Genomic DNA, 24,683 nt, shown 5'->3' on the forward strand with positions numbered 1-24,683 from the left:
TGACATTGTCACAATTCACAAATATTAAGCAAACTGGACAATAATTGCATGTGACATTACAAATTTAATACTACCCATCAACATTATGAAAAACTTTGGATACTTGGAACTCTCAGCTTCAAATTAAGCATACATTTCAGAGAGAGAGAGATCAATGAATAAGTTACATCAAGAATATTTACATCCATTTGATAAAAAATAGAACAAACATAATCACTGCATTCAATCCAGCAACACTCAACCTCTGTAAAGGATCATTCACTAAATATGTTCATTTCTCTAGTAAATTTTAAAAACTTAAGTGGGGCAAATAAGTATACCAATTTCTCTTACTAAGGAATAACATCTTTGAAAAAAGAAATACAAATATTACAAGATCCTCAATTTCCTTTTTTTCCTTTAGACCATGGATAAATATGGCACCTAATACCCAATCCCACTCCACATTTGAAATAAAGACATGACCTAATTCATTTCTGACTTAAACAGGAGTTGTGCCAAATAAAATATTTAACAACAAATGGATAAAGAAACATAACTTTTATCTATCAATGAAATAAACCTAAATCTATACAAGAATCAAAAAAATCTTGTACATTCTAATGGTGTGTGTAAATCAATTAATAATTCTCAGTTGCATCAAAATCTTTTAACCAGCAACAATTGTTCAGATTTAATCTGCTTCACAATCTTAACAAAATACTAATATACAACATAGTTATAAAATACTATGTAATCTTATGCAGTTGGGTGTGCTTGTTTGCTTCCAACAGTGAATATGACTTCATGTTGCACAATCTGTAATTTATCCCAATGGGATTTTTGGAAAAAAAACAGGCAATCCCAGGTAGAAAAGCATTCAAAGAAAAACACAGACAATGTAAACTATGAGGTAAATGATTTAAAACTTCAAGAAGTTTAAAGACCAGCATCTACAAAAACAATGGAAGAATTACAAAACTTATTCTACTCACCTGGACGTATTGAAGAACTCATAACTCTGTTGTCACTGAGTACTTCTGATCAGTGAATTCTTATGCAATGGTGCAGAGTATGTAGCAGCTTCCACAAAAGCTCTGTTCATTACAAAAACCACAAAACCAAGAAGAACCCTAAAGGGAAAATATAAAGAGTCACCCTTAAAAACAAAATTGTTTTACAGATGGATCTAAAATAAGAGTTTATTTCAACATTGTTGATTGCCCAACTGAATGCCAACTGAGGTCATTTTTAATATTTAAAAAATGCCTTTGAATTGGTTAGCAATGCATTTTACTGCAGATATACAGACTTGGAAGACAGACTGTAATTTAAGTGAACTGAAAATTGGACAGATGTACTGCAATATCAAATTCTTTAAGATCAGATGTTTTAAGAACAAAAGACATTGACATTCTCAGTGCTAATCAAGTGTGCACATGATGAATGTGGGAAGTATTTCATTTGTTTTGGCATTCACACATATATAAAGTTGAAAATGCAGCATGATATTTTGAGAGCCAAGAATTAACCTCTGAGGTGCATAGCTGGTTGTCTCCTTCCATCACAAGGTGAGAGAGAACCATTTATTTCATTTTTCTGTTTTCTATGTGACAGCCTCTTTTCAATCACTGCTAACAAACTTCCTCCAAAAGCTTGGCCTCTTAATTTAAGCTTCAGTCTCTAATATAAATACATTATATTTCCAGGACCCACTCTATCAATTCTCCCTGTCAAATCATCTACGAATTCAAGCAAAATATGATTTACCATTCAACTATGTTGACTAGCTTGTTGACGATCAGATTCCTGAAATGATTAGTTATTACCACTTTGATTATCACTTACTTACTGCCTGTTACTCATGCTGGTGTTCAGGGCAGTGATAAAGGCTGGTCCTCCATCCATCTGTTCTTGGCCACTCAGATTTAGAAGGATTGCTGTTTCTGTAATAAATTTGTTTTACCAGTCAGGGTTGTTAACCCTGAGCTGAACCCTTGAACCTGGAGGACCAGTGAACTACTCTTGGTCTGGCATCAGCCCTTTGACCTATTTGGTATGGCTAACCCAACGAAGAACCAAAATATAAAGCCCTGACTCCAGCTAAGATAGCCCTCCGGGTCAACGAGTCACGCAATCCTCCAAACCACGACAAGGCTATAGTCCTCCAGGAGGACTTTGATTTTTAACTCTAGCATAATGTCAGCAATAAATGATAAACTAAATGGTATTTCATTCCCCATATTCTGTCTTCCTCCCTTTTTGCACAAGGAAATCGTACCGGCTGCTTCCAATCATTGGTTAAATTCTCAGGGTCTTGAACTTTATAATACATTTCTTCTCCTGGATGTGATACAGCAAAATGAGAGAAATAAAAATTCATCATGTAACATTTCAATAACAGCAGGGAGGTGGGAAAGAATGGAAGAGATGCTTTGAAAACTTAGAATTTGTGGGAAACCAGCATGTCACAGACTGACAAGTTTAACATTGAAGTAAAATTGTCGTACTGATTCAAGAAAAACAGTGGAAATGCTTTGAATGACTTTTCATTTAAATCTCCTTACTACAGATCTTATGATTTCTGGGAAAGTCCCTAATTTTCCATTTATTGACCGTTATTGATTTATGTTTCAGTGTTTCATTGAAACATCATGCTAAATATTAAGCCTCAATCTCTGATGTCATTGTGACTGTGCACTGGAATTGATTTATATTTTGACACTGATATTTGCACAAAATTCCCAGAAGCAAATTATGAATACCAATAAAGGCATAGCAATTTTTATCTCAGTTTTAGGGTTTTCAGGGACACCATTAGGTTTAGATCTAAAAACCCTTTTAAATCTATAAAACTCTTAATTAATTTTAATCAACTTTAGTTGATTAGCTACTTGTTAGACTGGGTCTAACATACTAAAAGTATTTAACACTGAATTTCATCTAATTGCATATTCTGAAAATATTTATATATAAATTAAGAAACAGCTTCTAAAAATAAATACATAATTTGAATAATGATATCAAATTCATCATGGAAGTAGCTCTGAGTCATTTCCCACTTTCATATTAATTATGTTTAAGCAAATAACTGCTTTAATTCATTTATTGTTAATATCCTGCTCACTGTTATCATAGAAAATTAGCCATTAAATTTAACACCTATATTTGATTTGTACTGGTATTTTGAACTCACTATAATTGTATAGGTTGAGCTTGAGGAATTTCGGAGTCCACACCAATGAATTCCTTTGAAATATTGTCTTGATTGAAAATAACTTCATTGTAAATACTTATGCCTTGCTACATAACATAAATTGGGTTTCCACCAATCTTCTCATAAGGTTAATGGCCATTTGAGGAATTTCCAGCATGAAATGAATTGTGGATTATTGCATTCAATTCATGATAGCAACAGGAAACAATTAAAATGTCCTCTCAAAAGATCACACATTACTGGCAATGAGGGTCGCATTCAGTTAATCATTTCTTTTTCTCTTCACATCATGAGAAACTAAATTAACCAAAATATTGATTTAATTAAAGGACAAAGCGGAAGTGTTTATAAGCACCTTCAATGACAAATGGACTAAATTATCCAGCTTAGTCCCCATGATCCTAATGCTAATGGTGCAAGGTTATGAAATCAGCATTAGCCTGGTTGTGACATTAAACACATTCTCTGACTGAGTTGTGGCTCTTGTCCAATTGTTGCAATACATCAGCAATGACAGTAAAAATTTGATCCATTTGTGTCATTAAGAAAAAAAACAGGATATATCCAACTACCACTCCATCAACTTATTCTCAGTCATCTGCAAAGTCATGGAAGCATCATCAAAATTACTTGGTGTTCAATTAGCTTGAATGACAAAAGGTTATGTACACTCCAGACCTAATTACAGCCTTTGTCTAAAGATGGAACATAATAATAGGTGTAGAGACACAAGCGACTATAGAGGCTGGAATCTGAAGCGAAAAATGAAGTCCCAGTGAAGGGATTTTGCCCAAAACGTTGACTCCATAGATGCTGCCTGATTTACTGAGTTCCTCCAGCATTTTGTGTGAATTGCTCAAGGCTTCTGGCTTCTGTAGTACCTCTTGTGCCTAAAAACGAAACTGCTGGGAAAACTCAGTGGGTCAAGCAGCACCTGTGGAGGCAGAGGAATAGTAGACATTTCGGGTCATGACCTTGCATCAGGACTTACAGAATTAAATGAGTGCACCCTTCATAATGATGAATAAATGAATCACAGTTTCTTTTTGGCCTTAATTCACATTAATTCAATTCTCTGCTTTTCAGGTACGCTGCTTCACATCAGTAACAGATTAATTATTTCTTCAGGTAATCTTCAGGTTCCTAAACCATTCTTTTGGTTACACTACAGGAAGGATATGTCAACTCTGAAGAGGATGTGAAAGAGGTTCACCAATTTTCTTACATTTAGAGAGTGTTAACCATAAGCTATTAGGAGAGGTTGGACAAACTTGTTTTCTTTGAAAAGTCAAAAACTGAGGGGCAACATGATAGAAGTTGTAAGTACCTGAAATGTGCTGCCAGGCAAGATGGTGGAAGCAGATAAAATAGCAATGTTTAACAGGCATTTAGATAGGCACATGAACAAGTAGGGAAGAGAAGGGTGTGGATCATGTGCAGGGAAATGGGTTTAATTGGATTGTCATCATGGTGGATCAAAGGGTCTTTTTCTGTGCTGTGCTGTGCTGTACTGTTCTGTGTCTTATACCCTATTCTGATATTTTTCATTATTGTTTATGTCTTCTTCATGTGCCTTGTGCGTTACACGCTTGGACGATCATGGCTTTCCACATCACACGATCCCATGCGGCATCAATAATATCTCACACACTTAAATCTGTTAGTTGTTTCACAGTGTCCATATATTTTCTTCTTTGACTTCCTCTACTGCGTCTCCCAGACATACGGCCTTGTAATGTACGGCATTCTATTTCACCCTTCCTGATGACATGGCCCAGGAATTTAAGTTTCCTCTCATTTAACGTTTTCATTAAAGATCTTTTTGTATGGGTACATTGGAGTAATGTCTCATTAGTTACCCTATCTCTATATGATATTTTCAGCATGCTTCTAAGAAACTACATTTCTGTTGCTTCTAAGTTTCTTTGGAGTTCTGGTGTTATAGTCCACGTTTCAGAAGCATATAGCAAAATTGACCAGATGTAACATTTTAGTAGCCTAAGCTTTGTTGTCATAGAAATGTGTCTGTTGGTAAAAATGAGTTTCATTTTTTGGAAGTTTGTTTTGGCAATGGCAATTCTTCTTTTTATTTCTACTTTACTTCTAGCGTCTTGTGATATAAAGCTACCAAGGTAATTAAAGCTGGTCTTTTGTTCAATCTAAGTACAATTGGCAGTTGGGAGTATCCCGCTGTTTTGATATTACATTTGGTCTTTTTTATAGTTGAAGGTTAGACCAAAATCTGCACTTCTTTGTACTACAGTACTTTGTCTTAGAGGATTTGTAGGTCTTCTGCAGCACTTGCTATTAGGGTGGTATTGTCTGCATATCTTATATTGTTGATGTTATCACCTCCAATTTTTGTCCCATCTAGGTCTCTATTTCTCTGAGAATCATTTCACTATAGATATTAAACTATTCCGGCGAGGTAACGCATCCCTGTCTAACTCCTCTTTGAATTTTAGTCCAACTGATTATATTATGATCAATTTTTACCACCGCTGTTTGGTTCCAATATAAATTTTGAAGCAGTTGTTGGTCCCTTCCGTCAATGTTTAGTTTAGCGAGAATTTGAAATAATTTTTCATGCTGCACTTTGTCGAATGCTTTAGTGAAATCAATAAAGCATAAAAAGACATAATTTTGATATTCAATGGCCCTTTCTGAAAGCATTCGTAGCATGAAAAATTGCGTTCCTAGTTCCTCTATCCTCAATAAACCCATATTGCAGTTTAGAAGTTTCTAGCTTTCACTTGTTTTTAATTTGACTCAGAACAACTCTCAACAAAATCTTTATTATGTGATTCATAAGACTGATTGTTCGGGAATTTTTGCAGTCAATAGTTCTAGGAGATTTTGGCAGAGTTATAAATACCGATTTCAAGAGATCGTCAGGCAATACACCAGACTGATATATGCCATTAAACAGTTCAAGAAGAATATCTATGCCCAGATCTTCCAGGGCTTGTATCATTTCCACTGAAATTTCATCAGGTCCAGTGCTTTACCATGTTTCATGCTTTTTATCGCTTTAGTTATTTCTTCTTTGGTAATAGGTAGGCCAGAATTAGGGTGTTTAATATCTGGGGGTTCGGCTCTATTATCCTCAAACAGCTGCTCTATATACTGAATCCACCTCTCACATACTTTATCTGGATCTGTTAGTATGTATCCATCTGCTGATCTTATGCATCCTATAGAGGAGGTTTTCTTAATTCCAGCAATTTCCTTCATTTTCTTGTGCATTTCTTTGCTATTGTTAATATGGCCTTCTATTTCATTGCATTTTTGATTCAGCTATTCTTCCTTTGCAATATTGCACAATTGTCCAGTCTGTCTGTCTAGCTCTCTGTATTGCACTTCATTATTCTTCACTTGTTTATGTCACCACTGAAATATTCACCCTCTTGCTGTTACACTAAAACCTCAGGCTAAGTTATGTGAGCCAACTCTGGAGTGGTCTTGATCAGAGTGCTATATTGTGAGATATTTATTATTCTGAACTTTTTTGGCAATAGTCTAGTATATTCAGAAGACGACAGATGTTGGAATGAGGAGCAAAAACAAATTTATGGAAGAACTCAGCAGATCAGGCAGCAACTTCAGAGGGAAATGGACAACACAAAAAAAAGCAATGCAAGAAGTGCTAGAATCTTGACCTGAAATGTTGGCTGTTCATTTCCCTCAGCAAATGGTACCTGACTTGTTGAGTTGGTTCAGCAGTTTGCTTTTTGGGTCATGGTCTTTAAAGTGATAGTCCAGAGAGTGAGTTACATGTATATTTGCCAAATATCAGTTTGTTCAAGAAAAACACAAAAAAATGTCATATGTTGAAATCTAAAATAAATCTGAAAATGCGGGAGAAACTCACCAGGTCTGGCAGCCTATAAAAGTTATTCACCTTCCTTGGAAGTTCTCATGTTTAATTGTTTTACAACATTGAATCACAGTGGATTTAATTTGGCTTTTTGACAGTGATCAACAAAAAAAGATTCTTTCATGTTAAAGTGAAAACAGATCTCTGCAAAGTTATGTAAATTAATTCTAAGTATGAAACACAAAATAATTGGTTCCATAAGTCTTCACCCCCTTCAAGTCAGTATTTAGTAGATGCACTTTTGACAGCAATTACAGCCTTGAGTCTGTGTGGATAGGTCTCTATCAGCTTTGCACATCTGGACACTGCAATTTTTCCCCATTCTTCTTTAGAAAACTGCTCAAGCTCTTTCAGATTGCATGGGGATCGTGAGTGAAAAGCCCTTTTCAAGCCCAGCCGTAAATTCTCAATTGGATTAAGGTCTGGTCTCTAACTTGGTCACTTCAGGACATTAACTTTGTTGTTTTTAAGCCACTCCTGTGTAGCTTTGGCTTTATGCTTGGGGTCATTTTCTTGCTAGAAAACAAATTTTCTCCCAAGTCACAGTTCTCCTGCAGACAGCATCAGGTTTTCCTCCAGGATTTCCCAGTTTTTTGCTCCATTCATTTTACCCTCTACCTTCACAAGCCTTCCAGGGCCTGCTGCAGTGAAGCATCCCCACAGCATATTGCAGCCACCATCATGCTTCATGGTAGGGATGGTGTGTTTTTAATGATGTGCAGTGTTTGGCGTTTAGTCTGATGGCTAAAAAGCTCAATTTTGTTTCATCAGACTATAGAACCTTCTTTAGCTGACCTCAGAGTCTCCCACATGCCTTGTGGCAAACTCTAGCCGAGATTTCATGTGAGTTTTTTTCAACACTGTCTTTCTCTTTGCCATTCTCCCATAAAGCTGCAACTAGTGAAGCACGGGGGCAACAGTTGTTGTGTGCACAGTCTCTCCCATCTCAGCGACTGATGCTTGTACTCCTCCAGAGTTGTCATAGTCTCTAGGTGGCCTCCCTCACAAGTCCCCTTCTTGCACAGTCACTCAGTATTGAGGATGCCCTGCTCTAGGCAGATTTATAACTGTGCCATATTCTTTCCATTTCTTGATAATTAACTTAACTGTACTCGAAGGGATATTTTGTGACTTAGACTTGTAACCATCTCTGACTTGGTACTTTTCAATAACCTTTTTGCAGAGTTGCTTAGAGTGTTCTTTCATCTTCATGGTGTAGTTTTTGCCAAGATACTGATTCACCAGCAGTTGGACCTTCCAGATACCTACAGTATATATTTTTACTACAGTCAATGAAAACACTTTTCTACAAACAGGTCTCCATTTAACTAACTACTGTATGTGACTTCTAAAACCAGTTGGTTACACCAGTGATGATTTGGTGTGTCATATTAAAGGAGGGGAGGTGAATACTTATGCAATCAATTATTTTGTGTTTTATTTTATATTTGTAATTAATTTCGATCACTTGGTAGATCTGTTTTCATTTTGACACGAAATAGTCTTTTTCTGCTCATCAGTGTCAAAAAAGTTCAAATTAAATCCACTGTGATTCAATGTTGTAAAACAATAAAACATGAAAACTTCCGGGGGGTGGGGGGAGGGAGAATACTTTTTATAGGCACTGTATGGGGCAAGAAACACAGTTAACACTTCAGATTGATGAATGAGTAAATCCTGAATCTAAATTGCAGGAAAAGGAAAAGAGTGGAGAGAGTAAAGGCATGTATGCAATAGGATGAACACCAAGAGAGAATAACTGACACAAGAGGAGTTCCTGTTAACTGACAGAGTGCAGCAGTAAGTGAAACTAAGACTCATTAAATCCTCTCTGGCCAGTCTGCTATTCATGTTTAAAAGCAGTTTGACACCGACTGCCTCATGTTGTTAGCTGGAAAATAGTGATTTAGTCTCTTATCTGAATCACGTGTCAGGCAGGCACCTCCCAGTCTCCACCCAGCAAACATGAGTCATCTGCCATTCATTTCCAACTCATCACCTGAAGCCTATTTAACCCAGCTCTGATCCGTAGTCCTTGTTCACCCATCATTCCAGCTAGCATATTAAAGTCATCAACGAACTATCAAAACATGGAGGAACCATCACAAGCTCCCACGGCCCCTGATGATCCTATGATTTCAGTCTCTGAGGCCAATGTGAACCCATTTAAAGCATCCATCCCAAATGGGTTACTTGGCCAAGCATTAAAGATCTGTGCTGATCAACTGGTTGAAGTGTTCACTGAGATATTTAACTACTTGATTCAAGACTCTGAGGTACCCACCTGCTTCAAGCAGGCTTCAATTATACTAGTACCTAAGAAGAACATGATAACCTGCCTCAATGACTATCATCCTGTAGCACTTACATCCACAGTGATGACATGTTTTGAGAGTTTGGTGATGAAGCGTATTAACTTCTGCCTGAGAAGTAACCTTGTTCCACTCCAATTTGGCAACCAACACAACAGGTCTATAGTAGATGCCATGCCATTGACTCTTCATTCAACCCGGGAACATCTGAACAGCAAAGGTGTATACATCAGGATGCTCTTTATCGACTACAGCTTGATATTCAATGATCACCCCTCAAAACTAATCAATAAGCTTCAAGACCTTGGCCTCAATACTTCCTTGTGCAATTGGAACCTTTCATTTCCTCACTCGCAAACCCCAGCTGGTTTGGATTGGCAACATCATCTTCTCCACAATTGCCATCAGCACAGGTACACCTCAAGGCTGTGTGCTTATCCCCCTGCTTGACTCACTTTACACTAGCGAGGCTTAGCCCAGTTCCAGTGACATATTGAAGTTTGCTGACAACATCGCTGTCATAGGCCGGATCAAAGGTTGTGATGAATCAACAGATAGGAGGGAGTTTGAAAATTTGGCTGAATGATGCCTCAACAACAACTTCTGACTCAACATCAGCAAGAGTAAGGAGCTGATTATTGACTTCAGGAGGAAGAAACCAGATGTCCATGAGCCAGTCATCATTGGGGGATCCGTTAGTCTTACGAGACCATGGATCTGCGCCTGGAAAGTCTTCACTCTCCAGGGCGCAGGCCTGGGCAAGGTTGTATGGAAGACCAGCAGTTGCCCATGCTGCAAGTCTCCCCTCTCCATGACACCAATGTTGTCCAAGGGAAGGGCATTAGGACCCATACAGTTTGGCACCAGTGTTGTAGCAGAGCAATGTGTGATTAAGTGCCTTGCTCAAGGACACAACACATGTTGCCTTGGCTGGGACTCAGACTCACAACCTTCAGGTCACTAGTCCAATTGGCCACGTGCTCACAGACATGGGGGATCAAAGGTGGAGATTTAGCAACTTTAAGTTCAAAGTAGCTGTCCTGGGCACAGCATATGTGCAATTATGAAGAAATCATGGCAGTGCCTCTACTTCTTTAAGAGTTTACAAAGATTCAGCATAACATCTAAAACTTTGACAAACTTCTATAGATGTGTGGTGGACAGTATATTGACTGGCTGCATCACAGCCTGTTATGAAAGCACCAGTGCCTTTGAACGGAATAGCTTCCAAAAAATAGTGTTTACAGCCCAGTCCATCATGGGTAAAGCTCTCCCCACCATTGAGTACATCTACACAAAACACTGTCGCAGGAAAGCAGTTTCCATCAGAAGGGTCCCACACCATCAGGCTATGCTCTCTTCTCACTGCTGTCATCAGGGAGAAGGTACAGGAGCCTCACAACAAAAAACCACCAGGTTCAGGAGAAGTTATTACTCCTCCAATATCAGGCTCTTCAACCAGAGGAGATAATTCACAACATATGGATTCACTTTGAAGGACTCTTCATCTCAAGTTCTCGATATTTATTGCTTATTTAGTATTATTATTATTTCTGTTTTCTTTCTTTCTTTTTGTATTTGTACAGTTGTCTTTTACACACTGGTTGTTCACCCTTTTGGTCTGGTCTTTCATTGATTTTATTATGGTTATTGGATTTATTGAGTAGCCCATAAGAAAATGAATTTCAGGGTTGTATATGGTGAGATATATGTACTTCAATAAAAAATTTACTTTGAACTTTGATTCATCTTCACTGCTCTGTTTTTGGGCCAGGCCTGCTCTACATTTCCTGTCAGGTCCCATCCCAATCATCCTAAGCTGCTGGGTGCTGGCCATAGGAGATGTAGAGAGGGGGGGTGTCGTTCCTGTCAGGACTGCGCAGGCAGGCAGCTCCCAGTCGCCACTCAGCTACCAGGAGTCACCTGCCACATGTTACCAACTCATCATCTGCAGCTTATTTACTCCCAGTTCTCATCTATAGTCCTAGTTGACCCATCCTGCCAAGAAATGTAGAGGAAGCTTGACCCAAAGGCAGAGCAGTGGAGACAATTCAGCAATGACCAATAAATAAACTCTTCTTGGGCTTCCAGATGGGTACGGGTCTCAATCATAACTGATGTTTCGATGACAAACTCCGCCATCTTCATTCCTGATGAAACATCAGTTATAATCGATACCTCTACCCCGCTAGAAGCCCGAGAAGTGTTTATTCATCATATATGCTGGGAAAGCACTAGATCATATTTGACCATCTCGTTTATCTTGTTGACATTGAGGAAGAAACTAACTGTCTGACACCAGGCCTCGTGCTCTTCCATCTCCACCCTGTAGGCTGTCTCATCATTGTTGATGATGAGCCCCACCACCATCCAGACCATGGATCTGCACCTGGAAAGTCTTCAATCTCCAGGGCACAGGCCTGGGCGAGATTGTATGGAAGACCGGCAGTTGCCCATGCTGCAAGTCTCCCCTCTCCACGACACCAATGTTGTCCAAGGGAAGGGCATTAGGACCCATACAGCTTGGCACCAGTGTCGTCGCAGAGCACTGTGTGGGTTAAGTGCCTTGCTCAAGGACACAACACACTGCCTTGGCTGGGGCTCGAACTCACGACCTTCAGATCGCTAGTCAAATGCCTTAACCACTTGGCCACGTGCCCACATCACTACTATCATCTCACTGGCAAACTTAACAAAGTGATTACTCATGTGTTTGGTCATGCAGCTGCGTGTGAGCAGAGGGTATAGCAGTGGGCTCAGCATACTGGCCTGGGGCCACTTGTGTTGAGGATGATGGGGAGGGAGGAGTGGTTGTACATCCTGACTACCTGAGGTCTGTAGGTTATGATGTCCAACACCCAGCACAGTGGTGTATTTAGACTGAGGAGTAGGAGTTTGTTCACCAAAGTCTGTGGGATAATTGTGTTGAATGCCGAACTGAAATCCAGAAACAGTATTCTGACATGTGACCTTGTTTTCTAGGTGTGTCAGGGCCATGTGCATTACACATGCCATGGCATCTGTCATAAAGTGTTTCTGTCGGTAAACATATTGGAGTGTCCAGTGTGGCAGGAACGGAGTTTTTGATAAGTGCCATTACCAGTGGTACAAAGCACGTCATAATGACAGGGATCTGTGCTACTGAGTGGTAGTCATTTAATTGATGGAGTTAATAGAAGCAGTTAGAAAGAAGAAAATGAAATAAAAGCTCTGAAATGACTGCAGTTGAAGAGTGAGAATACAGACAAAGGGACATGAAAAAATATGAAACACAGAGCTCTGGGACAGACTGATCAGCTTAGCCTCTGCACTTGCGGGAGAAAAAACTAAGCCAATGTTAAGAAGGCTGCCTGGACAATCCTGATTGTTTATCTTGGGCAGAAGAGAGAAGAGGCCAGTGCAGAACTGAGAGACTCTATGGTGGGAAGCCAGGGTGCGAAGCCGTTCCAGGGAAATGAGATCAGTAATTGTCTGGAAGCCAGTGGCCTGATGGGATCATGATCTAGATGTGAATGTGAGCTGATGTTCAGCCTCTATGTGGTCGAGGCCAGTTTAGCAGACCACATTCACACTTATCACTTTTGATGACGATATTGGGGTTAATTTTTAGTGAGCAGAGGGGATTCATCAGTTTCAGAAGGGTTAGCTCAGTGATTAATGGAAATTTTAAAAAATCAAAACAAACAAACATTAAACACGAGGAATTCTGCAGATGCTGGAAATTCAAGCAACACACATCAAAGTTGCTGGTGAACACAGCAGGCCAGGCAGCATCTCTAGGAAGAGGTACAGTCGACATTTCGGGCCGAGACCCTTCGTCAGGACTAACTGAAGGAAGAGTCAGTAAGAGTTCAAGTAATGTACTCTCTTTTGCTCTTACGCAACAGTTTAAGAGCCACCACTGACAAAATTATCACTTAAAATAACAGTACGTTATTCCTCCACACTTTACTGACAAAGTATCATTCAAAGCAAAATCCAGGTTCCATAATTAAGCTTTTGATGTAAGAGAACCATTAACTGTAAGTATTTTTGTGTTAAACATTCTCCTGCACATGCAAAGGAACCTGCAGGTACTTAGTAGAATGATACAGCAAAGCTTCCAAGAATCTTTGAGCAATTCCATTCATTTGTTGCAAATACCAAGTAGATGGTAAATGTTGCCAGTTGCAACAGATGCAAAAATATTTGGCGCCAACTCATCCCACCAGCAAGAATGGCGCATTTATATATCCAAACTGGAAATTGTAAAAGGATAGAGTAGCTTTACAGAGAGTGAAAATGGGTTTTCCAAGTAAACATGAATTAATTTGTTTTAATTTATTGAGATACAGTGCAGAACAGGTTCTTCTTGCCCTTCGAGCCACGGCCCCTAGCAATCTCTAATTTAACCCTAACCTAATCACAATAACCCACAAACTGGTACATTTTTGGTCTATGGGAAGAAACGGAGCACCCAGAGGAAAATCAAGCATTCCATTGGAAAGATGTACAGACTCCTTACAGATGACTTCAGAATTGATGTCAGAACTCCAACACCCTGAGCTGTAATAGTGTCACGCTATCTACTACCATGGGGTCCCAACAAAAATTGGAAATCCCGTAGTTCGGAATCTTCTCCAACACCGAAGTAAGACTTACTGGGGTGTAGTTTCCAGTCTTATCTCTACTGCCCCTTTTGGTCAGGGCATGAAGGGATAGGTGAAGAAGGCAGGAGATTTGGGGCTGAAAGGAAAATTGGATCAGCCTTGAAGAAATGGTGGAGCAGATTCGATGGGACAAATGGCGTAATTCTGCTCCTATATCTTATGTCTTTATGGTCTTATTATAACAGGACAAAATTACCTATTCTCCTGACATCTCATACATCACCTATGGATCCCAACCAGCTCTGGGAATTTATCTACCCTAATGTGCTCCAATATTTCTTGCACTTCCTCCTTCTTAATACAAATGTTTGACCAAACTCCTCCCTTAACTCTCCAGCCTGCATGCCCTTTTGCCTGGAGAAGTATTCAATGAGGATCTCACTTATAAACCATGGATCCACATATAGATTGCCCCTCTGGTCCCAAGGGGACCTATTCCTTTTTTTTTAGTTACCCACTTCCTTCCAACAGAATTATAAAAGGTTTAATCATTCTCCTCAACCCTACTTGCCTCATTTCCCCCTCCTAATTTCCTTCTTTAGTGTTTTCCTACATCCCTTATAAAACTCAAGTGACCTATTCTATAATAATTACCTTACCTCACCTGACACAGGCTTCCTTTATTTTCCCTTATCAAATCTTCAATACCCTTTTGTTAACCAGGACATCCAACTAGGATACTTACAATTTTTAACTCTTACCCACACACGCTGAACCTGAACTCCTACTGTCTCACTTCTAACCACCTCCCACTTGTCTGATGTTGTTTTGCCTCTAGCAGCCGCTCTCAACCGACCTATTCCATGTCTTGGTTTATAATATCACAATCTGTCTGCTCTCATTTTGGGAGCTTAACTCAAGAACCAATATTACCTTTTTCCATGATGATATTGAAACTGACCAAACAGTAGTCACTTTCCTTCCCTCAACCATATTTCTAAGCTTGCAATAATATCATTAGAGTCAAAGCCTGGATTAATGGAGCTTTGGACATTCCTTCGAATCTAGTGAAACAAAACCTGCAGAAATTCAATCCCTGATTACACCTCATGTGGGTGTACTCCAATCGGCAATACTGGCAGTGCCGTAACCTCAGGCATAAGTGTTGTAATGGGATAATACGAGTCTTGTAAGGAGACACATGAGTAGCATTGCTGAAATCAAACACCTCCACCAGCAAGTCAGTGCATAGGAGATACCTTCCTGTTCTTCTTATACTGACTAGCCGAAGGTATAGCATTTGCTGATTCACAAAGTAATTCAATATTATCAAAAATACATGCATTAGATTGGGAAGGGAAGCTTTTGTTGATGTTTAAAGATGAAGTCTTATATAAAACACTTCAAGACTGCCTTTCAGTAAGAACCCTAAGCACTCTGGTTAAAATCTTTTGCCTCATTATGAATTATATCTTGATGTGACTACCATAGAATCAGAGAAAACACAGAAACAGGCTCCTTGACCCATCCAGTCCTTGCCAAACCATTTAAACTGCCTAGTCCCATTGACCTGTACCCCGACCATAGCTTCCATACCTCTCCCATGCATATATTATCCAAACGTCTCTTGAACATTAATATCAAAATCACATCTACCACTTGCACTAGCAGCTCGTTGCTCACTTTCACCACTCTCTGAATGAGAGCTCCCCCATGTTCCCCTTAAACATTTTACCTTTCACATTTAACCCACAACCTCTAGTTGTAGTCCTATGCAGCCTCAGTGGAAAAAGCCTGCTTACATTTACCTTATCTAGATCACTAATGATTTTATACCTAAATCAAATATCCGCTCAATCTTCTCCATTCTGGGGAATAAAGTTCTAACCTATTCAATGTTTCCTTATAACACTGGTCTTCCAGTCCCAGCAACATCCATGTAAATCTTCTCTGTAATCTTTCAACCTTTCCTGTCGGTAGGTGACCAAAACTGCACACAATACTTCAAGTTAGGTGTCACCAATGTCTTACACAACTTAAACATAACAGCCTGTTCTCAGTACTTTAATTGATGAAGGCCAATGTGCCAAAAACTCTCTTAACAACTCTATCTACCTATGAGGCCACTTTCAATGAATTATGGAACTGTATGCCCAGATCTCTTTGTTCCATCACACTCCTTAGTGCCCTACTGCTCTCTGTGTAATACCTACCCAGGTCGGTCCTTTGAAAGTGACTGCATTAAATTCTATGTACCATTATTCAGCATATGTTTGTAGCTGGTCCAGATCCAGCTGCAAGCTTTGATAGTGGTCCCTTGCTGTCCACTATACCTCCTATTCTAGAGTTATTCACAAATTTGCTGATCCGGTTAACCACATTATCATCCAGATCATTGATGTAGATGACAAATAACATTGGACTCAGCACCGATCCCTGCGGCACAGTACAAGTCAGAGGCCGCCTGTCAGAAAGGCAACCATCTATTACCACTCTCTGGCTTCTCCCATAAAGCCAACGTCTTATCCAAGTTACAACCTCATCTTGAATGCCAAGCAACTGTATCTTCTTGACCAACCGCTCAGGTTTGACATTGTTAAATGCCTTGCTGAACTCCACGCCGAAATCATCCACTGCCTTAGCCTTCATCAATTTTCCTATTAGCATCCCGGAAAGAATCTTTAAGATTGGTTAAACATGATCTACCCTGCACAAAGCCATGCTGACTATCCCTGGTCAATCCCTGTCTATCGAAATACTCATATATTCAGTCTCCTAGAATAGCTTTCAATAATTTTCCTACTACTGATATCAGGCTCACCAGCCTTTATTTCCTAGTTTATTAAGAGCCTTTCTTAAACAACAGAGCAACATTAGCTCTCCTCTAATTGTTTGGTACCTCACCTGTCGCAAAGGATGGTTTAAATACCGCTGAAACAGCCCCTCAAATTTCTGCACTTGTCTCCCATAGGGTCTGAGGGAACATCTTGTCAGGCCCTGGTGATCTGTCCACCCTGAACTGCCTGACGACAGCAAGCACCTCCTTCTCTGTAATCCATTTAGGGTCCATAATCTCACTGCACTTTGCCTCAGAACTATAAACTCTATCCATCTCCTAAGTAAATACAGGTGTAAAAAAAAAGATCTCCTCCATCTCTTTTGGTCCCACACATGGATTACCACTCTGATCTTCTAGAGGACCAATTTTGACCCTTGCAATCCTTTTACTATTAACATATCTATAGAAACCTTTAGGATTCTCCTTTACCTGGTCTGCTAGAGCATACTCATGACTCCTTTAAGCCATCCTGGTTTCTTTCTTAAGTGTTCTCTTGCATTTCTTATACTCCATCAGTATCTCACTTGTTCCTACCTGCCAATACCTGCTATGCACCTCCTTTTTTAATCTTAACCAGGGCCTCAACATCTCTTGAAAACCAAGGATCTCTAAATCTGTTATCCTTACCTTTTATTCTGACAGGCACATACAATCTTTGTGCTCTCAAAATTTCATGTTTGAAGACCTCCGAATTACCAAGTACATCCTTACAAGTCCACACTTCCCAGATCCTTTCTGATACCATCAAAATTGCCTTCCTCCAACTTAGAATCTCAGTCTGCAGACTCAACCTATGCTTTTCCATAATTACCTGGAAACTAATGGCCTTATGATCACTAGATTGAGACGGAGGCAAATGCAGAAGGTGAGCGAGACTTTCGGTGCTGACTACCTACCTTTTGATCACTGCTGAAGAAAGAGACTGTGAGAAGCCTGTCACTGTGTGCCTTGCTGTGGCAAGTGGGTAGGCTTCTCTGCCTCATGTGGTGTCCCTCTCTTTTGATGAATATTGGTGATATCATGGTTCTGAATTTATGGATTGGACTATTGCGTTTATGGACTGTGGACTTGTTTCAGACTTATGGTTTTTATATTCTGTGTTTTCTTTTAGTCACCCATTCCTTTTCTGTTCTGTTATGTGAGGGGAGAATATTTGGGGGTTAATGCTCTGTTAGTGTTCTGTTTGTTTTATTGTGCAGGGGTGGGTGTGCGTTTTGGAAGTCAATGTTCCTGTTTCATTTTGCACGGAAGGTGGGTGGTTGATGATTTGGATGCCGTTCTTTTTTGTATGGGGGGGGAATGGGTTTGATGTTTTTCTTTGAATGACTGTAATGTTCTTTCTTTGTTTCATGGCTATCTGGAGAAGACAAATTTCAGAGTTGCATAGGGATATATACTTTGATAATAAATAAACCTTAGATGCAAAGTGTTCTCCTACACAAACTTCTGTCAGCTACCCTGTTTCTTCCCTAATAGGAGATCAAGTATGGCACACTCTCTCATTGGGACTTCTATGTACTAATTAAGTAAACTTTCCTGAACACAGTTGACAAACTCTAGCACATCTACTCCTTTTCACAGTATGGGATTCCCAGTCAATATGAGAAAAGTTAAAAACACTTACTGTCACAACCTTATGTTTCTTGCAACAATGTTGTAAATGAAACGATAATGTTGGTCTACCTTTCCATGTGTAATGTTGATGGGAATTAGACTGTGCAACTGTTGATGTATTACACTTAAAACCTGTTCAACGTGGTGATGACCATGCTCACCCGTTTCTGCCTTGGCTATCTATTGTCAACATGTGGTTCTCAGCAGGAAGCGAGCAAGAGTGTGACTAGATCTGGAACCAAGAATGTGGGCAGGAGTGGGGCTGAGAGTTGGCAACATGTTAGGTGTTCTGCTGTTGGATGGAGTGTGAGTATTACATTTCACTGTTTTTCAACATTTTTACTTCACACAGATGTGAAAGGGAATGGATAAATTGTTGTAAAGGCAGCGGATACCTTCCCAATTTTCAATCATTTTGGAGGCAATAAGGGGAAACAAGTGGTCTCCTCAGCCCATGAACAAATAAATATAAAAAAAAAGTATTAGTGGGTAAGGTGTTCAACATGTTATGAAATGCATTTGGTATGTAAAGAAAACAATAATGTGATTTTGAGAAAATAATGACAAAATTAGTTAGGATTATTGTAGGAAGGTACCTTGCTTTTACCTCTCTTATGCAATTTGATTTACTCACCAGATCTTTTAAAACTGAACAAATTGGTTTTACCAAAAGCTGTTTGTTTGTCATTCATTCTATTTTTGATGCCCTGATAATCATGCACCAGAGATTGAAGAGGCTGATTGCCAACAATCATAATGAGCATTTACACTTTTACAATCAGAGGATTAAAAAAAACAGATTGCAACTAATCCCCAGTTCTTTTTCTTGTCTCCAAATCCATAAGACCATAAGACCATAAGATATAGGAGCAGAAGTAGGCCATTCAGCCTATCAAGTCTGCTCCGCCATTCAATCATGGGCTGATCCAATTCTTCCAGTCATCCCCACTCCCCGTCCTTCTCCCCGTACCCATTGATGCCCTGGCTAATCAAGAACCTATCTATCTCTGCCTTAAATGCACCCAGTGACTTGGCCTTCACAGCTGCTCATGGCAACAAATTCCACAGATTTACCACCCTCTGACTAAAGTAATTTCTCCTCTTTTCTGTTCTAAATGGACGTCCTTCAATCCTGAAGTCATGTCCTCTTGTCCTAGACTCCCTTAGTAACTTTGCCACATCTAATCTGTTCAGGCCTTTTAACATTCAGAATGTTTCTATGAGATCCCCCATCATTCTCCTAAACTCCAGGGAATACAGCCCAAGAACTGCCAGATGTTCCTCATACAGTAACCCTTTCATTCCTGGAATCATTCTCGTGAATCTTCTCTCAACATTCTCCAATGTCAGTATATCCTTTCTAAAATAAGGAGCCCAAACCTGCACACAATATTCCAAGTGTGATCTCACGAGTGCCTCATAGAGCCTCAACATCACATCCCTGCTTTTATATTCTATACCTCTAGAAATGAATACCAACATTGCTTTCACCTTCTTCACCACCGATTCAACCAGGTGGTTAACCTTTAGGGTATCCTGCACAGGGACTCCCAAGTCCCTTTTCATCTCTGCATTTTGAATTCTCTCCCCATCTATATGGTCGTCTGCCCGTTTATTTCTTCCACCAAAGGGCATGGCCATACACTTTCCAACATTGTATTTAATTTGCCACTTCTTTGCCCATTCCCCTAAACTGTCTAAATCTCTCTGCAGGCTCTCTCATTCCTCAACACTGGCCGCTCCTCCACCTATCTTTGTATCATCGGCAAATTTAGCCACAAATCCATTAATCCCATAGTCCAAATCATTGACGTACATCGTAAAAAGCAGCGGTCCCAACACCAATCCCTGTGGATCTCCACTGGTAACTGGCAGCCAGCCAGAATAGGATTCCTTTATTCCCACTCTCTGTTTTCTGCCAATCAGCTAATGCTCCACCCATGCTAGTGACTTCCCTATAATTCCATGGGCTCTTACCTTGCTATGCAGCCTTATGTGCGGCACTTCGTCAAAGGCCTTCTGAAAATCTAAGTACACCACATCTACTGCATCTCCTTTGTCTACCCTGCTTGTAATTTCCTCAAATAATTGCAGTATGTTAGTCAGGCAGGATTTTCCTTTCAGGAAACCATGCTGGATTTGGCCTATCTTGTCATGTGCCTCCAGGTGTTCCGTAATCTCATGCCTAATAATCGATTCCAACAACTTCCCAACCACTGATGTCAGGCTAACAGGTCTATAGTTTCCTTTCTGCTGCCTCCCACTCTTCTTCAATAGAGGACTAACATTTGCAATTTTCCAGTCATCTGGTACAATGCCAGAATCTATTGATTCTTTAAAGATCACTGTTAATGCCTCTGCAATCTTTCCAGCCCCTTCCATCAGAACTGGAGTGTGTATTCCATCAGGTCCAGGAGATTTATCCACCCCCAGACCATTAAGCTTCCTCAGCACCTTCTCAGTCGTAATTTTCACTGCACAAACTTCACTTCCCTGACACTCTTGAATGTCCAGTATACTGCAGATCACTTCCACTGTCAAGACTGATGCAATATACACATTCAGTTCCTCTGCCTTCTCTGCGTCTCTTATTACAATATCTTCAGCATCATTTTCTATTGGTCCAATATCTGCCCCCAACTCTGTTACCCTTTATATATTAAAAAAAACTTTTAGTATCTTCTTTGATATTAGTCGCCAGCTTCCTTTCATAATTCATCTTCTCCTTTCTAATGACCTTCTTAGTTTTCTTCTGCAAGTTTTTAAAAGTTTCCCAATCCTCTATCCTCCCACTAACTTTGGCTTCCTTGTATGCCCTCTCTTTTGCTTTTACTTTGGCTCTGACCTCACTTGTCAGCCACAGTAGTGTCCTTCTTCCATTTGAAAATTTCTTCTTACTTGGAATATATCTGTCTTGCACTTCCTTCATTTTTCGCGGAAACTCCAGCCATTGTTTTGCTCTGCTGTCCTTCCTGCTAGTGTCCTTTTCCAGTCAACCTTGGACAATTCCCCTCTCATGCCATTGTAATTTCCTTTATTCCACTGAAACACCAACACATTGGAAGTTAGTTTCTCTTTCTCAAGTTTCAAAGTGATTGTGATTACTGTTCGCTGAAGAGAAGAAAGCCCTTAACTCCGAATGGAGTCATCGGGACGCTGTCATGACAGCATTTATTTAGCTGGCTTTCTTATATTTACGAGGCCGAGTTGCTAGCTCAACGCTCAACCCAGCATGGATGGAAAGTGTGCAAGGGAGCCAGCTGGATTCGAACTCAGGAGACTTCGCCACCAGCTGGCTGATCACTAAGGGTTCCCTAAGGGTTCCATAACCTTAAGCTCTTTTATCAACTCTGGATAATTGCATAACACCCAATCCAGTACAGCCGATCCCCTAGTGGGGTCAATAACAAGCTGTTGTTGTATCTGTGTTGTATCATAGATCCTTCCTGTATCTGTGGTCATCATTAATATTCAAGCAGCCTTGCTTTTAGTGACAACTTAAAGATGAAATAATTATTCAATGTGCTGAATTCAAAGAACTCCAGTAAAGATGTGGCCTACATATTACAACAGGAGACAGACAATGCATGTCAAAAGGACAAGGTTATGATAGTCATGGAGGATTTCAATATGCAGGTAGTTTAGGAAAAAAGGGTTGGTGCTGGATCCCAAGAGAGGGAATTTCTAGAATGTTGATGAGATGCCTTTTAGAGCATGTGGTGGTTAAGCCCATTAGGGGATCAGTTATTCTGTTTTTGATGTTGTGCAATGAACTGGGATTGATTAGAGAGCTTAAGGTAAAGGAACGCTTCAGAAGCAATGATCATAATATGATAGGATTCACCCTGCAATTTTAGAAGGAGAATCTAAAGTCAGATGTATCAGTATTACAGTAGAATGAAGGAAATTACAGGGGCATTAGAGAGGAGCTGCCCAGAGTAGATTGGAAAAGAACACTAGTAGGGATGACGGCAGAGCAACAATGGCTGGAATTTCCATGAGCAATTCAGAAGGCACAGAATATGCACATCTCAAAGAAGTATTCTAAACACAGCATGACACAAACATAGCTGACAAGATAGGTCAATGACAGCATAAAAGCAAAAGAGAAGGCAGATCATAGAGCAAAAATTAGTGGGAAATTAAAGGATTGGGAAGCTTTTAAAAACCAGCAGTAGGCAACTAAAAAAGATGGAATACGAAGGTAAGCTACCCAATAACCATAGAAACCATAGAAACTACAGCACAGAAACAGGCCTTTTGGCCCTTCTTGGCTGTGTCGAACCATTTTCTGCCTAGTCCCACTGACCCGCACACGGACCATATCCCTCCATACACCTCCCATCCATGTATCTGTCCAATTTATTCTTAAATGTTAAAAAAGAACCCGCATTTACCACCTCATCTGGCAGCTCATTCCATACTCCCACCACTCTCTGTGTGAAGAAGCCCCCACTAATGTTCCCTTTAAACTTTTCCCCCCTCACCCTAAACCCATGTCCTCTGGTTTTTTTCTCCCCTTGCCTCAGTGGAAAAAGCCTGCTTGCATTCACTCTATCTATACCCATCTTAATTTTATATACCTCTATCAAATCTCTCCTCATTCTTCTACACTCCAGGGAATAAAGTCCCAACCTATTCAACCTTTCTCTGTAACTGAGTTTCTCAAGTCCCGGCAACATCCTTGTAAACCTTCTCTGCACTCTTTCAACTTTATTTATATCCTTCCTGTAATTTGGTGACCAAAACTGAACACAATACTCCAGATTCGGCCTCATCAATGCCTTATACAACCTCATCATAACATTCCAGCTCTTATATTCAATACTTTGATTAATAAAGGCCAATGTACCAAAAGCTCTCTTTACGACCCTATCTACCTGTGACGACACTTTTAGGGAATTTTGTATCTGTATTCCCAGATCCCTCTGTTCTACTGCACTCCTCAGTGCCTTACCATTAACCCTGTATGTTCTACGTTGGTTTGTCCTTCCAACGTGCAATACCTCACACTTGTCAGTATTAAACTCCATCTACCATTTTTTAGCCCATTTTTCCAGCTGGTCCAAGTCCCTCTGCAGGCTCTGAAAACCTTCGTCACTGTCTACTACACCTCCAATCTTTGTATCATCAGCAAACTTGCTGATCCAATTTACCACATTATCATCCAGATCATTGATATAGATGACAAATAACAATGGACCCAGCACTGATCCCTGTGGCACACCACTAGTCACAGGCCTCCACTCAGAGAAGCAATTCTCTACCACTACTCTCTGGCTTCTTCCATCGAGCCAATGTCTAATCCAATTTACCACCTCTCCATGTATACCTAGCGACTGAATTTTCCTAACTAACCTCCCATGCGGGACCTTGTCAAAGGCCTTACTGAAGTCCATGTAGACAATATCACTGCCTTCCCTTCATCCACTTTCCTTATAACCTCCTCGAAAAACTCCAATAGATTGGTCAAAACATGACCTACCACGCACAAAGCCATGTTGACTCTCCATAATAAGTCCCAGTCTATCCAAATGCTTGTAGATTCTGTCTCTTAGTACTCCCTCCAATAACTTACCTACTACCGACGTTAAACTTACTGGCCTATAATTTCCCGGATTACTTTTTGATCCTTTTTTAAACAATGGAACAACATGAGCCACTCTCCAATCCTCCGGCACCTCACCTGTAGACAGCGACATTTTAAATATTTCTGCCAGGGCCCCTGCAATTTCAACACTAGTCTCCTTCCAAGGTCCGAGGGAACACCCTGTCAGGTCCCGGGGATTTATCCACTTTAATTTTCCTCAAGACAGCAAGGACCTCCTCCTTTTCGATCTGTACAGTTTCCATGATCTCACTACTTGTTTCCCTTAATTCCATAGACTTCATGCCAGTTTCCTTAGTAAACACAGACGCAAAAAACCTATTTAAGATCTCCCCCATTTCCTTTGGTTCCGCACATAGTCGACCACTCTGATCTTCAAGAGGACCAATTTTATCCCTTACAATCCTTTAGCTCTTAATATACCTTTAAAAGCTCTTTGGATTATCCTTCACTTTGACTGCCAAGGCAACCTCATGTCTTCTTTTAGCCCTCCTGATTTCTTTCTTAAGTATTTTCCTGCACTTCTTATACTCCTCAAGCACCTTATTTACTCCCTGCTTCCTACACACGTCATACAACTCCCCCTTCTTCTTTATCAGAGTTGCAATATCCCTTGAGAACCAAGCTTCCTTATTCCTATTCACCTTG

At 40.1% G+C, this 24,683-nt stretch overlaps 1 protein-coding gene across 1 annotated transcript in view; it reads right to left on the reverse strand.

Annotated features, from left to right (window-relative positions):
• Positions 1 to 24,683, reverse strand: part of LOC140195287 (histone deacetylase 9-like) — a 700,837-nt gene that overhangs the window by 636,419 nt on the left and 39,735 nt on the right. Inside the window, exon 2 of the mRNA XM_072253371.1 lies at positions 975 to 1,112. Within this exon, the coding sequence (XP_072109472.1) occupies positions 975 to 996 (22 nt within the window). The 5' untranslated portion in view covers positions 997 to 1,112. The remainder of the gene's footprint in view (positions 1 to 974; positions 1,113 to 24,683) is intronic.

Source organism: Mobula birostris, chromosome 3, assembly GCF_030028105.1.
Source record: "Mobula birostris isolate sMobBir1 chromosome 3, sMobBir1.hap1, whole genome shotgun sequence".
Taxonomy (NCBI): Eukaryota; Metazoa; Chordata; class Chondrichthyes; order Myliobatiformes; family Myliobatidae; genus Mobula; species Mobula birostris.